The 13,653-nt window shown below is 42.4% G+C and overlaps 1 protein-coding gene across 7 annotated transcripts in view; it reads right to left on the bottom strand.

The window, feature by feature from the left end:
• The window catches only part of iqsec1b (IQ motif and Sec7 domain ArfGEF 1b), a 183,405-nt gene that overhangs the window by 13,739 nt on the left and 156,013 nt on the right, over nt 1–13,653 (bottom strand). For 5 of the 7 annotated variants that reach the window (XM_029431146.1, XM_029431144.1, XM_029431142.1 and 2 more), the window contains 4 exons: nt 5,850–6,126; nt 2,349–3,610; nt 1,850–2,011; nt 154–276 (listed from right to left, as the gene is read on the bottom strand). In XM_029431146.1, the coding sequence (XP_029287006.1) occupies nt 154–276; nt 1,850–2,011; nt 2,349–3,610; nt 5,850–6,126 (1,824 nt within the window). Of the gene's footprint in view, nt 1–153; nt 277–1,849; nt 2,012–2,348; nt 3,611–5,849; nt 6,127–12,468; nt 12,499–13,166; nt 13,331–13,653 lie in introns of those variants that run through there. The other 2 variants (XM_029431145.1, XM_029431148.1) reach the window with 2 other exon arrangements.

The raw sequence follows: 13,653 nt of genomic DNA, 5'->3' as shown, positions 1-13,653 counted from the left end.
CATATATGCAAAAACATCACTTAATTCCACCTTGCTGTGGAGACATGACATGGGGAGATTATTTCAGGATCCTGCCATCATTGAATCTACACTGGTTTGGGAGATGAAACCATGTCATGTGTTGTGTCCCCAGATTTTAGAGTAGTTTCTCACCTGTAGGCCTCTATCAGCCGCTCAACCTTTTGTGCTTCTCCCTGCACTCTGATGTGCGCCTGAAATTTCCTGAGCGCTTCGTCCAGCTCCATACTTGAGAAGTCCATTTCATCCACCACACAGCTAGAGAAAAACACACATACGTGGTAAGTGGGAAGGATAGGAAAATACACAATCTTTTCAAAAGGGAATAACTTGATTGTTCAAGAAAGCTGCATGGGATTCAGTAAGGTATAACTGCCTTGAATATGTGAAACAACGTTCATCAGATACAGCCAGAGACGGCTACAGTTCCTTGATCATTTTAAAGTTCAACATGATATAAATACAGTTTAAGCTGTCAGGTAAACATCTCCAAAATCTATACTTTTCCAGAAAACAGCCTTGTTTCAGCTCAAAGACATAATAAAAAGAGTTTCAGTAAATCTTCTCAATGTGTACTAGACTCTTTCTTCCTTTTCCCCCTTATTTCTCCCTTATTCTTTTTAAAAATTGGAAATATAAGATTTAATTTGTGTTTGTTTTACTACTAACATATTTACTTTAACATAAAGCAGTAATAATTTACACAACAAACTCAATACCACACACATATTCAACATGTTGTTTATATGGCTAAAGAGATAGCAAACAGTTACCTATTCACCCAACCAGTAAACAGAAAGCAACATTAGCATTCATTTGGAGTCTTGTTTCTGGCAACAAGTCTAATATTCACTCTGTGGTTTGGTTTTGGACAAGTAGCACACAGTGGGTTTATCAGAGATTTTTAACCAAGAGTTGCCTGCTGCTGGAAATAACTTTCATGAATGAGTTAAACTGAATCAAAATAGCAACAGTAAAACCAAAAACATCGACCTGAAAGATACTAAAAAGCTCGATAGAGCTGATGATAACTTCAGAGCTGGGAGATAATTTGTTGTGGGTTCATCCCCACAAGGAACCCGTTTAAAATTACAAATCCTCATTTGCCCACTGCTTTAAGCTTTAATGCAGGACTTTTACCTGTAATGGAGAATTTATATTGTGATATTGGCATTTCTACTTAAATAAAAGACCTGAGAACTTTTGAAGGGAGAATTGTGACTCGGCTCTCCAGAGCCCTGATGCCTTGATACCTTGCATGTCAGGATTTATTGAGGTTTTCTCAAGGAGCCCTTTAGATATGCCTGTCAAACTGACAATGAAGGACCTTTCCTGGCCTTATCCTCCACTGAATCTCAATGGGCTCTGATAGTGCTGCTGTGCTTCAAGTGTGTTTCAGATAAGTCTGTCCAGTCTAAAGCATAAAGTTAAGGCGCTAGTTAAGAATCACAACTGGAAAATACGAGAACTTTATGACTTGCCTTGATTGTTAACAGGACTGAAGAATATAAATGGAGTTCTTATGTCTACCTAAGCAACTTCCTGAGTGGATTCTATTTAAGTTTTTTTCCCGAATGTAACTTGAGTCATTACGAGGTACTTAAAAACTCAAAAGACTGTTTGAATGAGTGCAGATTGCAAGCTGAAAAACCTTTTTGCAACTAAATTATGATTTACGTTTGCATTTCTGGGAGCAAGATAAAATAAAATTCATAGTTAGCAAGCCAAATCAAAAGCCTGTTTTAGAAAATCTCCTGGTAGAGACAAAATGATCCATCTGAACATACAAATGTGTTAAAGAGTACAAAGACACTACTCGATGCAAACTCACTCGAGGACATCTCGGTTGAACTGTTTCTGTCTGTTACCCAGGAACTCGCCAATCATCTGCCTACTCAAGCCTTTCCTTTGGAGCAGGAAGTGGGCCACACCCACTGGAGTGTCTGGAACAAAGTTTCGCTCTATCAGATACTGGATGCCTTTTTCTGGTTTCCTGGAGAGAGAGAGAGAGAGAGAGAGAGAGAGAGAGAGAGAGAGCGAGATAGGGAAGGAGTGAAGACACAATCCAAATCAGTGATTATACCACTGCACTTTTGCCCCTGGCCAAATGTGTGTCAGACGAGGGACAGTATTTAGGAAGGGAGGTGGTGGAACGGGATGAGGGCTGTGGGGAGGTAATGGACTGGATCTCATTTACACGAGTCCCTCATTGGGTAGGTATTGTGTGATTGTGTAATTCTGAGGCTAAAACGTACAAGCAATGTATCATACTGCATCTGGCTCTGCGTGAGCAGTTTGTTAATTGATCTTGTGTAGTGGAATGTACATACTTGTTGAAGAGGTTTAGGCCAATGCGGTAGTGCCTTTTGCGAATGATGTCATTACTGAATGCCGGTGAGTCCCAGCTGTTGCGAGTCTCTTTGTGGTACGTCTGCTTGCTGAGTGTCTGCTCCCTAAGGCTGTCCCTGGACGAGGACTCAGAGCTGCAGTTGATGGTGTCATTGGAGTTGGATGTGCTGTTGATGCTGTCATTGTCGCCGTCTGAGAAATCGGACTCTGACTTGCTCTGCCGGTTTGCGGTGCCATTAATGGCCAGGTGGGCCTCCAATTGTCGTGGCCGATGGCGGGTGGCGTCCTCTTCTCTGGAAGGTCCTCGGGGTGGCCGGCTGTGGCTGATGTGTTTGGGGCTGCTCTGCTGATTGCTGAGGCTCCGGTCGTAGGCGTTCTGTCTCTTTAAAGAGCTGCGGTCGGAACGATCACTCAGCTCCACCGAGCTGTCGCTCGGAGGCTCAATGGTCAGTAAGGGTAGGTGGTCTACCCGCAAGCGCTGGTCTTGGCACTCCAGAGATGGTGTACTGCGGCAGCTGGTGTCTGTGTCCCCTTTCTCATCCTTATGAGCCAGTGACCAGTAGTCCTGTGAAGAATTGAGGGAACGCTGGCGCAAGTCCGATTCTGTGCTGGAGGGTCTGTCCACAGATTGAGACAGGGGCAGCGGTGGTGACAGTTCTTCTTCATCAATGTAAAGGGTGACATCGCTGTAAGATGCCGTCATCTCATCCAGTTTGCGGTGGTCTGAAGCACCATGAGAGGGTTTCACCTGGCATCTGACCTCCCTGTCTATATCATGGTGGCCTCTCCCTGGCTCTGATTGGTTGTCGTCACCATGCAGACTGCGACAGTTTAGAGCATCATCTATGGACTCAGCTAGAGACTTAACCTGTCTGGAGAAGGCATCTTCCAGTTCTGTGATAGCATCTGTGAAGTCGCTCTGCGTCGTGGGAGTCTTGGCCTGTACATCCATCTCCCCACCATGCTCTGACTGCCCCATTGCACCAATTTTGGTTCCATCATCTGTTAGCGAGACCTGCTTTCCCTCAAAGTAGGAGCTGTGGACTTTTTCAGGTCCTTCAAAGGAAAACTGCATTCTCATATTGGATAGGACGATCCGTCTGGACATACGGTTCTCAGACATAGAACTTCTAAGACGCTCAAAGTTCTTGTTCATCTGGTACTGGCGGAAGGCTGTCTGGATGGTGCGGGCTGCATGCCGGGTTATGAAACGGCCACCATATTTACGCTCTAGCATCTCCACCTGCAGGTAGAGAAGGAAAATGTCATAAATGCATCCAAGAAACAACTGGGAACAGTCTACATAGTCCCTTAGCTTCATTCTTATGACAATACAACCCTGCAAATTGGAAAAGTAGTTTGACAAAATAATGGAAACTGAAGGTCCACTTGTTTTTCCAGAACTTTCCACCACATCATACTTCTTCATCAGCACAACTTAGTTTGCTAAGTTGTCATAGAGATGGCTCAGTTAGTTCATTGTGTGACCTTACTATGGAACTTCGGTCTCGAGCTACTTAAGTCATGTAATGACGACTGAGCCAGATAAAGATAAAAGTTAACAAACCTTAATTTAAGATTATTTTGTCAAGCCTATAGAGGGTGAGTGTTTTTGTTTGGTGCATTACTTAAAATAACTCTCCATCTAGAAAAAGATGGAGGAAAAGCCGTTTTCACCTGCCTACACAAGTAAATCTTTTACCTTTGGAAACATGCATTATACCAAATGAAGAATGGTACTGATGTCTTATCTGCTTTGGCTGGGTTATAGGGTTTATTAGATTCAAGTAGATGCCTGGGGAAGATGGATAATTGTGATGGGAACCCAGTTTGACCGATAAACTAGTAATGGCCTAAATAATGATGAGGAATTGCTCTCGCAAGATTAAGAGGATAAACATTATTATAGTTGGGACTGCAGTGCTGTTGGAGACCACAAATTAAAGACTTACGAGACACATTATTAGAGTACTGAAATATAACTTGATTAATAGTGTTGCTCAATGTTTAAAATATCTTTCATTAAAAGAAGGATGAAAAATAACTATACTTCAAAGGTTGTTACATAGTGTACACTAAACTGAAAGGACTGAATGAAATAGATCATTAAGTGATATACCTATAATTAGGAATGTGTGTAGGGCTGTTTTACATTAGCCCCCTCTCTCAGCCCTGTGCCTTTTACACACTGACCCAGTTTTCCAACAATGGACTGGAATCATGTTTTCCTGCTACATGTGAGGGCCAAGGAGGCCAGCAGACTCAAACTTGCCACAAGGGACATGGACCATGACAGTGAGTCTCACTCCAATAGGCTACAACTTTCCCTGCTTAACAAGCGGGCAAGTGTCCTTCCCACACAGACACAGCTGATATGGTCACAAAGCCAAACCAGACTATTATTTGACTTTTATTTGACCACCATGAGGAGCCTCAGCCTGACATCAGCTTGACGTAACAGGTAATAGAATAACCTTCTGGAGATATAATATCCAAAAATAAAATAAGGATAAATATGTTATACAAATGTACTTGCATTTCATCACTTTGTCAGATTGTTATATATTTCTAATTAATAATTCAGAAGGGCATTTTGAGTAAGAGGCCAAGCTAATAGAAAAGTATAAAAAAAACAAAAACTTAGAAGGTACATCAGTGGCAAAGTGATCCAGAGAGCACAGATTAAACTATGTCTGCTGACTGTGTCTGTGACAGTTGCCGAAGAGTAGATGATCTTGAATATGGCCACTGGAGGTTATATTAAGGGGTGGACGTTACTTCAATATGAACGTTATCAACTTTCAGTTTCATATTGTAGGGATATTCATAATTTACAAAATTCTGTTGTCCAAATTAAATCAGCTTGCATTGATTTGTCCATGACAATATCACCTTAGGTTGTAAAGGCCAACATAAGCGTAACAAAATAGTCGCCTATTTACACATCCAGCAATCACAGAACAATATCATCATTTATTTGGAGTCTTGTTTGTGGGACCTGTAGAATGTAAATCCACTTCACCCTTCATTTAGCTCTGTTTTGGGCCCCACTACCCCTCTTCGCTGCTAAATGCTCCACCATCCAACCAGCTAGTTTCTTAAATGTTTTAGTTCTGCAGGTAGTTTATCAAAGCTATCTGTTGCTGCGTAAGGTTGATGATAGTGCTGAGAGTGAACCAAAACAGTAAAATTGAGGGCTGGAGAACAAAAACAATGAGCTAAAGGACGTTAACACGTTCTGTAGTGTTGAAGGAAACTGTAGTTGGGCTCTAATTGTCTGTGGGATGAATGATTTGTGTAACTTCAATGATGTTTTTGAGTTTCATCTGATATAACGCATATGATAATTTTCATTATTTTACATGTGATTTTGTATACATTTTCTATATCATCTGTATCCTTTGTTCTTACATATCATCTAGCCCTGCATACTGTATATTAGGTATTTACAGATGGAAGTTGTCTTTGTGTGTCCCCTTCACCTGCTTGTCCTGTAGGTCTGATGAGAGCTCATAGCTCTCTGACAGCGAGCGGGAGCGCTTGATGGCCTCCTCCTCGGCCTGCTTGCGGAGGATGGACTGGGAGTGCTGGAGCTTGGGTCGGCGGGGCCGTAGGTGACCGGGCAGCAAGATGTGTCCGTAGAGCTGGCTGTCTAGGCCGGGGCCGAGCCCACCGCTGTGAGTCACTGGGATGCAACTGTAGCCGCTGCTGGGGTCCACAGAGGCGCCCACCTCGCTGCCTGGAGCATCACCTTCCACACTGTAACACGCAGAAAAACACAGAGCACACTGGGTTAGTTTGCAGAGTCATTTTCCTGAGGGCATACACTGCTTTGTGTTTCCGCAAGAGGCACGTGACAGATGGGAAAAGTGAACTTTGATACTGCTGGCAGGGTATAAATATGATTGGGAGAATTTATAGCAGCAGTCTGAATGCTCCCTGTCGCCTTAACACATTCCCTTCACAATACAACGCAGAAACTACCACTCCCACTGTATCTTGACGAGAAGAAATTAAAAGCCTTGGAATAAATCATGAAAACCAAAGAACCAACATATGGCACAACAGACACTGAAGTCAAAACAACATAAGTACATCTTTCAGTAAAAACAGAGCCACATAATGCCAGGAGGGACTAAAGCATGTGAAGCAACGCCTTTAATAAGATCAATAAGGATCTTTGTCTGTTCACAGCCGCACAAACACGGACCTGGACAGCTGATTGGATAAACCCTGACGGTGTTGAGCAACGATCGGCCATCCCACACCAGACTGCAGCAGCTTAATGCCACCCACAAGTCTGTTCACTTCCTTCACACCTGTGTGATTAGCTGAGAGCACTACAGTGTATTGGTACTTGGACACAGCTCAATAACTACTTCCTTTAGGAATCAAAGCCATTTCTACTAGAAGAAAAAACAGCTACCTGATCTGACAGTCTGCTTTTAGAGACAGAAACCTCGATTTTGAGAAATTAAGCCTTTTTCTTTGTACAGAGGCAGAACTGGATGCCAATATAAGAACACGAAAATGCAGATTATATAAAGACATTTTAAATAAATGCAAAGAGGATTTGCTGAAGTTAGAACAAGGACGACATCTGAATATATCCTAAACCAAAGTGAATAAATATCACAATCACACAATCAAAGTGATGACATCCTAATGATAGCTGCGAACCATGGGATAAACTGCTCAGATTACCATAAGTAACACCACAAATAACACTTCACAACCAAAATCCTGACAGCTGTTATATTTGCAACTCCACAAATAAACTGAGGGATTATGGCAAAATCACTGCAGTCAATTATTAGTCAGTCTAATAAGTAATACAACATGCAACATTTCCAGAAAGGTGGAAGTTATGGCTAAATACATGTAATCCATTATCAAGATTAGTTTGATGTAGGTAGTTTGGGAAGGTAAAAATAAATAAATATATATATACAGTATATCTCAAAAGTGAGTACACCCTTTAGATTTTTGCAAATATTCTGTTATATCCTTTCAGGGGATAACATTATCCTACTGAAACTTTGATATAACTTAAAGTAGTCAGTGTGCTGCTTGAATAACAGTATAGATTTATTGTCCTTTGAAAATTACTCAGTACACAGCTGTTAATGTCTAAACAGCTGGCAACAAAAGTGAGTACACCCCATAGTGAACATGTCTAAATTGTGCCCAAAATGTCAATATTTTGTGTGACCACCATTGTTATCTAGCACTGCTTTAACCCTCCTGGGCATGGAATTCACCAGAGCTGCACAGGTTGCTTCTGGAATCTTCTTCCACTCCTCCACGACGACATCACGGAGCGCACGGATGTTGGACACCTAGCACTCCTCCACCTTCCTCTTGAGGATGCCCCACATGTGCTCAATTGGGTTTAGGTCTGGAGACATACTTGGCCAGTCCATCACCTTAACCTTCAGCTTCTTCAGCAAGGCCGTTGTCATCTTGGAGGTGTGTTTAGGGTCATTATCATGTTGGAAAACTGCCCTACGGCCCAGTTTCCGAAGAGAGGGGATCATGCTCTGCTGCAGGATGTCACAGTATATATTGGAATTCATGTGTCCCTCAATGAAATGCAGCTCCCCAGTGCCGGCAGCACTCATGCAGCCCCAGACCATGATGCCGCCACCACCATGCTTGACTGTAGGCAAAACACATTTGTCTTGGTACTCCTCACCAGGGTGCCGCCACACACGCCGGACACCATCTGACCCAAACAGGTTTATTTTGGTCTCATCAGACCACAGGACATGGTTCCAGTAACTCATGTTCTTGGATTCATTGTCTTCAGCAAACTGTTTGCGGGCTTTCTTATGCATCGGTTTCAGAAGGGGCTTCTGTCTGGGGCGACGGCCATACAAACCGATTTGATGCAGTGTGCGGCGTATGGTCTGGCCACTGACAGGCTGACATCCCACTTCTGCAACCTCTGCAGCAATGCTGGAAGCACTCGCACGTCTATTTTTGGAAACCAACCTCTGGATATGACGCTGAGCACGTGGACTCAACTTCTTTGGTCGACCCTGGCGAGGCCTGTTCCGAGTGGAACCTGTCCTGGAAAACCGCTGTATGATCTTAGCTACTGTGCTGCAACTCATTTTCATGGTGTTGGCAATCTTCTTATAGCCAAGGCCATCTTTGTGAAGCGCAATAATCCTTTTTTTCAGCCGCTCAGAGAGTTCCTTGCCATGAGGTGCCATGTTGTCCAGCATTCAGAGAGAATTGTGCCCAAAACACCAAATTTAACAGCCCTGCTTATCATTTACACCTGAATCCTTGTAACACTAACGAGTCACATGACACCAGGGCGGGAAAACAACATCATTGGGCACAATTAGGACATGTTCACTATGGGGTGTACTCACTTTTGTTGCCAGCTGTTTAGACATTAACAGCTGTGTACTGAGTAATTTTCAAAGGACAATAAATCTATACTGTTATTCAAGCAGCACACTGACTACTTTAAGTTATATCAAAGTTTCAGTAGGATAATGTTATCCCCTGAAAGGATATAACAGAATATTTGCAAAAATCTAAAGGGTGTACTCACTTTTGAGATATACTGTACATATTTGTTCCCTCAAAAATGAGTCTGCCTTTAAGTTTTGATTTGAAATCAACAAATATAGCAAGTAAACAAAATGAAAGTGCCTTTTATAGCGACACTATACCCTGTTATTGGCTTCAGCAACTGCAACAAAAAAGTAACAAATCAGAAACAGTTCAACTCTGTGCATCGCAACACATGCACTCACAGTTCCTCTGTGAAAAGACTGCACTGACACAGAGTCTCCCAGCAAGAACTGCGTTTAATCAACTTGTGGACACCAAACTTCAGCTGGCAGGTGTTCTGTACGGTGAAGGACAGTAAAGCACACGGTTCTCCTTCATTGCTTGGTTGCACACAGCAGTAGTTTACAGTGTCGCTAATAGAAAGCAGAAAACAATAAATTGAATGCCACAGGCTACAGGCCTATTGCATTGTGACTCCTGACCTTGTATCAACAGCACAGTCAATCATTACGGGAGAGAAAAATGTCTCCAGTTCATAAAACAAAGACAGGATTGAGGTGACACTATTATGTAGTTATGAAACCTTGCCAGTTACAATCTATGGTGGAAATGTGAGCTTTTTCACCTTAAAGAAACTTTTATACGATCAATATCATTTCATTTTGTTTGTCATCAGCGGATGGATGAAGGAGTACGGTTCGGAATAAGGTCATCCAGCTGGAACCATCTATCACGGCATAATCTTGTCAAATATCTCGATCTCCGCGGGAGAATGTGTCAAGGTTAGATAATAAAGGCTAAAATAATACCTTAAATAGGAAAGAGATTTGATGTCTGAAAGCAGTGAATATAAAGTACATGTAATACATGCAAGGTGAAGGAAGTAATAATTAATGATGCCTGTCTTTGGCCTGTGCAAACACATTACCAGACGTTGGCATTAAAACATGCTTACAGTCAGTCTATATCATTAATGCACAGTGGTTTCAAGTGAACAATAGAAAATACTGATGTAAAAGCAGCCCTATTGTACATTTTTTGCATAATCTAGACCGGTGGTTGCTAACCTGGCCTTCAGAACACCTCCGAGGCGACAGGAGAAAGGAAAACAGACAAAAAAAATCTGCCAGTATCTATAACAGATGGTTTCATAATGTTGTAGAGACTGCAAAGTCATACAAATCGCATTTGTGATTTTGGGCTATCTAATAAAATGGACTTTACTTGACTGACTTGTAAAAGTCTAGATAGCTTCACCTCTTCTGGCCTCTAACAGCTTTTGAAAGTAAGAATCAGAACATTTTGAGGAGAAAATTTAGTTGAACTCCTGGCAACGTGTTCTATTATTCTGCCTGTGACAGCCAAAATGGTTGGGAACTGCAGGACAGCTACTTTCCAGTGTCAGCCTGTATCACAGCCTTTTCAGGAAACAACAGCTTTTTATTTTCTTCAAATGCTTCAAACAATGACATTATCGCAAAACTTCTTTGAGGAACATTTTGGGAAATTACTTATCTGCGTTTTTACCAAGAGTGAAATGAGAAGACCCGTACCACGCTGTATGGACCTATAGAACCAGGAAGCTAGTAGCATAGCATAATATAGTCAAGCACATAACTCCCTTAAAACCACAAACTTCTTGTATTATTTTTATATTTTGTTTTGTTCACAAACAATATAACCTCTGTTGTCATTTATTCTGGAGTGCCTTTGAGCCAAGTCACAGTGAAGCAGGCTGAGGCTCTGTCCTGGGATAACATCTCTCATTAGAGAAAATGCTGTCTCGGAGCTGGACACTCAATGCTCATTATAAGAACCCTCTCTGCATTTTCATTCTCCCATGCATCCTCAACACTTTTTTAATTCCAAAAGGAACAAATCTAATCAGACAGAAAGAGCCCTTTAATTAGACTGAAGGGTGGGCTGTAATATGTCTCCTCCAGCAGAGGATGTCTAATTGGAAATGTCCATTTGTTTAGATGTAAGAGAGGCTTAGCATGTTCGAAATGTGGCACTCAGCTCAAAGCAAGAGCAGGCGGACGCCTCTAGGTACTCAGACTGAAAGCATGATAACACTTGTTTATGTCTTCCGTTAGCATTAGAGTACTGAACAAGATGTTCTGCTCTTTGTTACACAATGAAGAATACAACTCAAAGGACATGACAAGGCAAACAGCTTCACCAAAATATCCAAGTCAGACAGACAGACAGACAGAGAGACAGAGAGTGAGAGAGAGGGAGCAGAGAGAGAGAGAGGGAGGGGGGAGAGACAGTGAGAGAGAGAGGGGGGGAGAGAGAGAGAGGGAGGGGGGAGAGACAGTGAGAGAGAGAGGGAGAGAGAGAGGGGGGGAGAGAGAGAGGGAGGGGGAGAGACAGTGAGAGAGAGAGGGGGGAGAGAGAGAGATGGCTTTGGTCAAAACAGACATGTCTGTGGCAAGCATCACACATCTTCATTAAAATGAATATCCTTCCCCCACTTTAAGGCAGAGGCCAACTTTGTAAAAAGGTCAGAGCAGGAGGAATGAGAGTCCGAAGTTCTTAGATTATGTCAGGACAGAGGGAACTTCATTCTGAACAAACTGGTAGTCATCCTCACAGATAGACAGACAATGGATAGAACATGTGTTTGCCCTCTATTGATGCAATGGAAAGTCATCGTAATAGTAGAAGGAAATTAGTTTATGTTTTATCTAGACTAGACACAGTACCATAAAGGTAGATTACAAAGGCTTCTATTTATTTTGAAATTATTATGTGAAAACTGCCGCTTACCAGGAACTTACATACTGTATGCTGCATGATTGACCTTTACTAAACATAATTAAAATTGGTTTCAGAGGTTTACAGATAACTATCTTCCATCAATGTCCATCTTTTAATGTCAGTTGCAGATCTGGTCCTTAAAACAAATTCCACTTGTTTCCATTGTAGTTGTACTTTTTTCAAGACGGTGACATGGAGGTACTCTTTGTGCCACTATCATTCAGGATGGGATCATTTTGTCGTCATCTGACAGGCTTTTTGAGTTTTGAAATGTTTTAAAGGGGCACTCTAAAAGATTCTATATATAAATCTGACGTGGAAACTGCAATAACTATCATTGGTCAGCATAGGCTGCTTGTGTTTTCTCTGACAGGGTCACGTAGGATCTACATCTAGTGTTGCGGCGGGAACATTAACGCCTTGTGTCGAGCATAAATCCAGCATCAAGTTTGCCTTCACACTCAGCTTGAGCTATTCTGAGCTATTCAGAATTTCAGGTCAAGCTCCAAAAACCATGGATTACACACTTAACATAAAGCAACTCAATAGCGTCTTTCATGAGACGTCCACTTCATTCAACCTCCCATGACTTGTAACATAGGCTTTCTATAAAATATTTGTATTGTCCCTTTCCAAACCGAGATTACTTGAGTGAAGTATTCAATTCAAAAACCCACAAAGGACCGCCACGTTCCATGACAGTGCATAAATTGCTGTCTGATAGTATTTTACAGATGTGTTTGTAGTGGAAGGTGATCCAGTGGAGGGGGCAGGTGACATGAGGACAGCTCTGGTGTCAACACCTACCCTGGAGATGCCCTCTTTGTGCCGCTAAGTGGCTTCCTCAAGTGGAGTCTCTTCTCACTGTGTCACTCCACAGTGATGAATTAATTACTCCAACCTGCCACTCACACACACACACACACACACACACACACACACACACACACACACACACACACACACACACACACACACACCCACACACACACACACACACACACACTTCTTCTGGTTTCCTTAGTTTAGCTGCATATTCATACTGACTGTCTTGCATGTTTTTCACAAGTGAGTAACTCATAGAATCAGTTTAAGATGAATACATATGAGTAAATTACAACTCAGCTGCATTCACTTGCTTGGCACGTAAAAAATCAACTACTGGCTAATACACAGAGCCTAATCCTTTGCTGAGTCACATTTTTATTTACACAAAGTGTGCTCCTTGTTAATTTCTACAGCAGCTATAATCTGGCACAAACTCTGCAGCATTAAAGGCAATTCATTCAATAAGGAGTAACAGCAATTAATAAATGCATTCTCCATTGATCTCAGTTGAGTCTGGCAGCAGTCCCTGAATAAAGGAGGGACCATTAGTAAAATGTACAACCTGCATCATGAGACAAATTCAGAGCCAACTCACTAAGTGATGTTCAGTAAGTACAAGTCAAGCAGCCATTAAAAGCATTGACTTGCACATTGCACATATTCAAAGTTGGGCTTACCAGCTGTCTGTTTCCAGCTCCAGCAAGGACCTGTCAGAGGCACACTGCAGACACCACATGTTGCCTTCTTCGTCCCTAAACCAGACCCATTACCACCCTGCTCTCCGTTAGTCCATCCCTGGACTAAATGTAGCTTTGCAGCCTAACCGCACACACAGCCTCACTCTCGAACATCTCTCTAGCTCTGGCCTTCCTTCAGAGCCTTATGAGGAGGGGCGTTCGCAGGAAGAGGGAGGGAATTCCTCCAGAGGAAACTGGGTCGTGCGGCAGCGGGAGCACTGGTGCCCCATGGATGAGGAGGGTCTTAAACAGGAAGGGGCAACAAGAAAGAAGGAAACTGGAAGAGAGATTGAGTAAGCTCTGGGGGTGATAGCATCAGATGCACTTTATTAAAAGTGTGGGAAAACCCCCGGATATACCATTTGATCTGTTGTAACTGTGGAGGTACGGCTACAGTAGTGTGAGCTTCACTGTCCTCAGATGTCAA

This window comes from Cottoperca gobio, chromosome 5 (genome assembly GCF_900634415.1).
Source record: "Cottoperca gobio chromosome 5, fCotGob3.1, whole genome shotgun sequence".
Lineage (NCBI taxonomy): Eukaryota > Metazoa > Chordata > Actinopteri > Perciformes > Bovichtidae > Cottoperca > Cottoperca gobio.
This window is presented reverse-complemented; position numbering and strand designations above follow the sequence as displayed.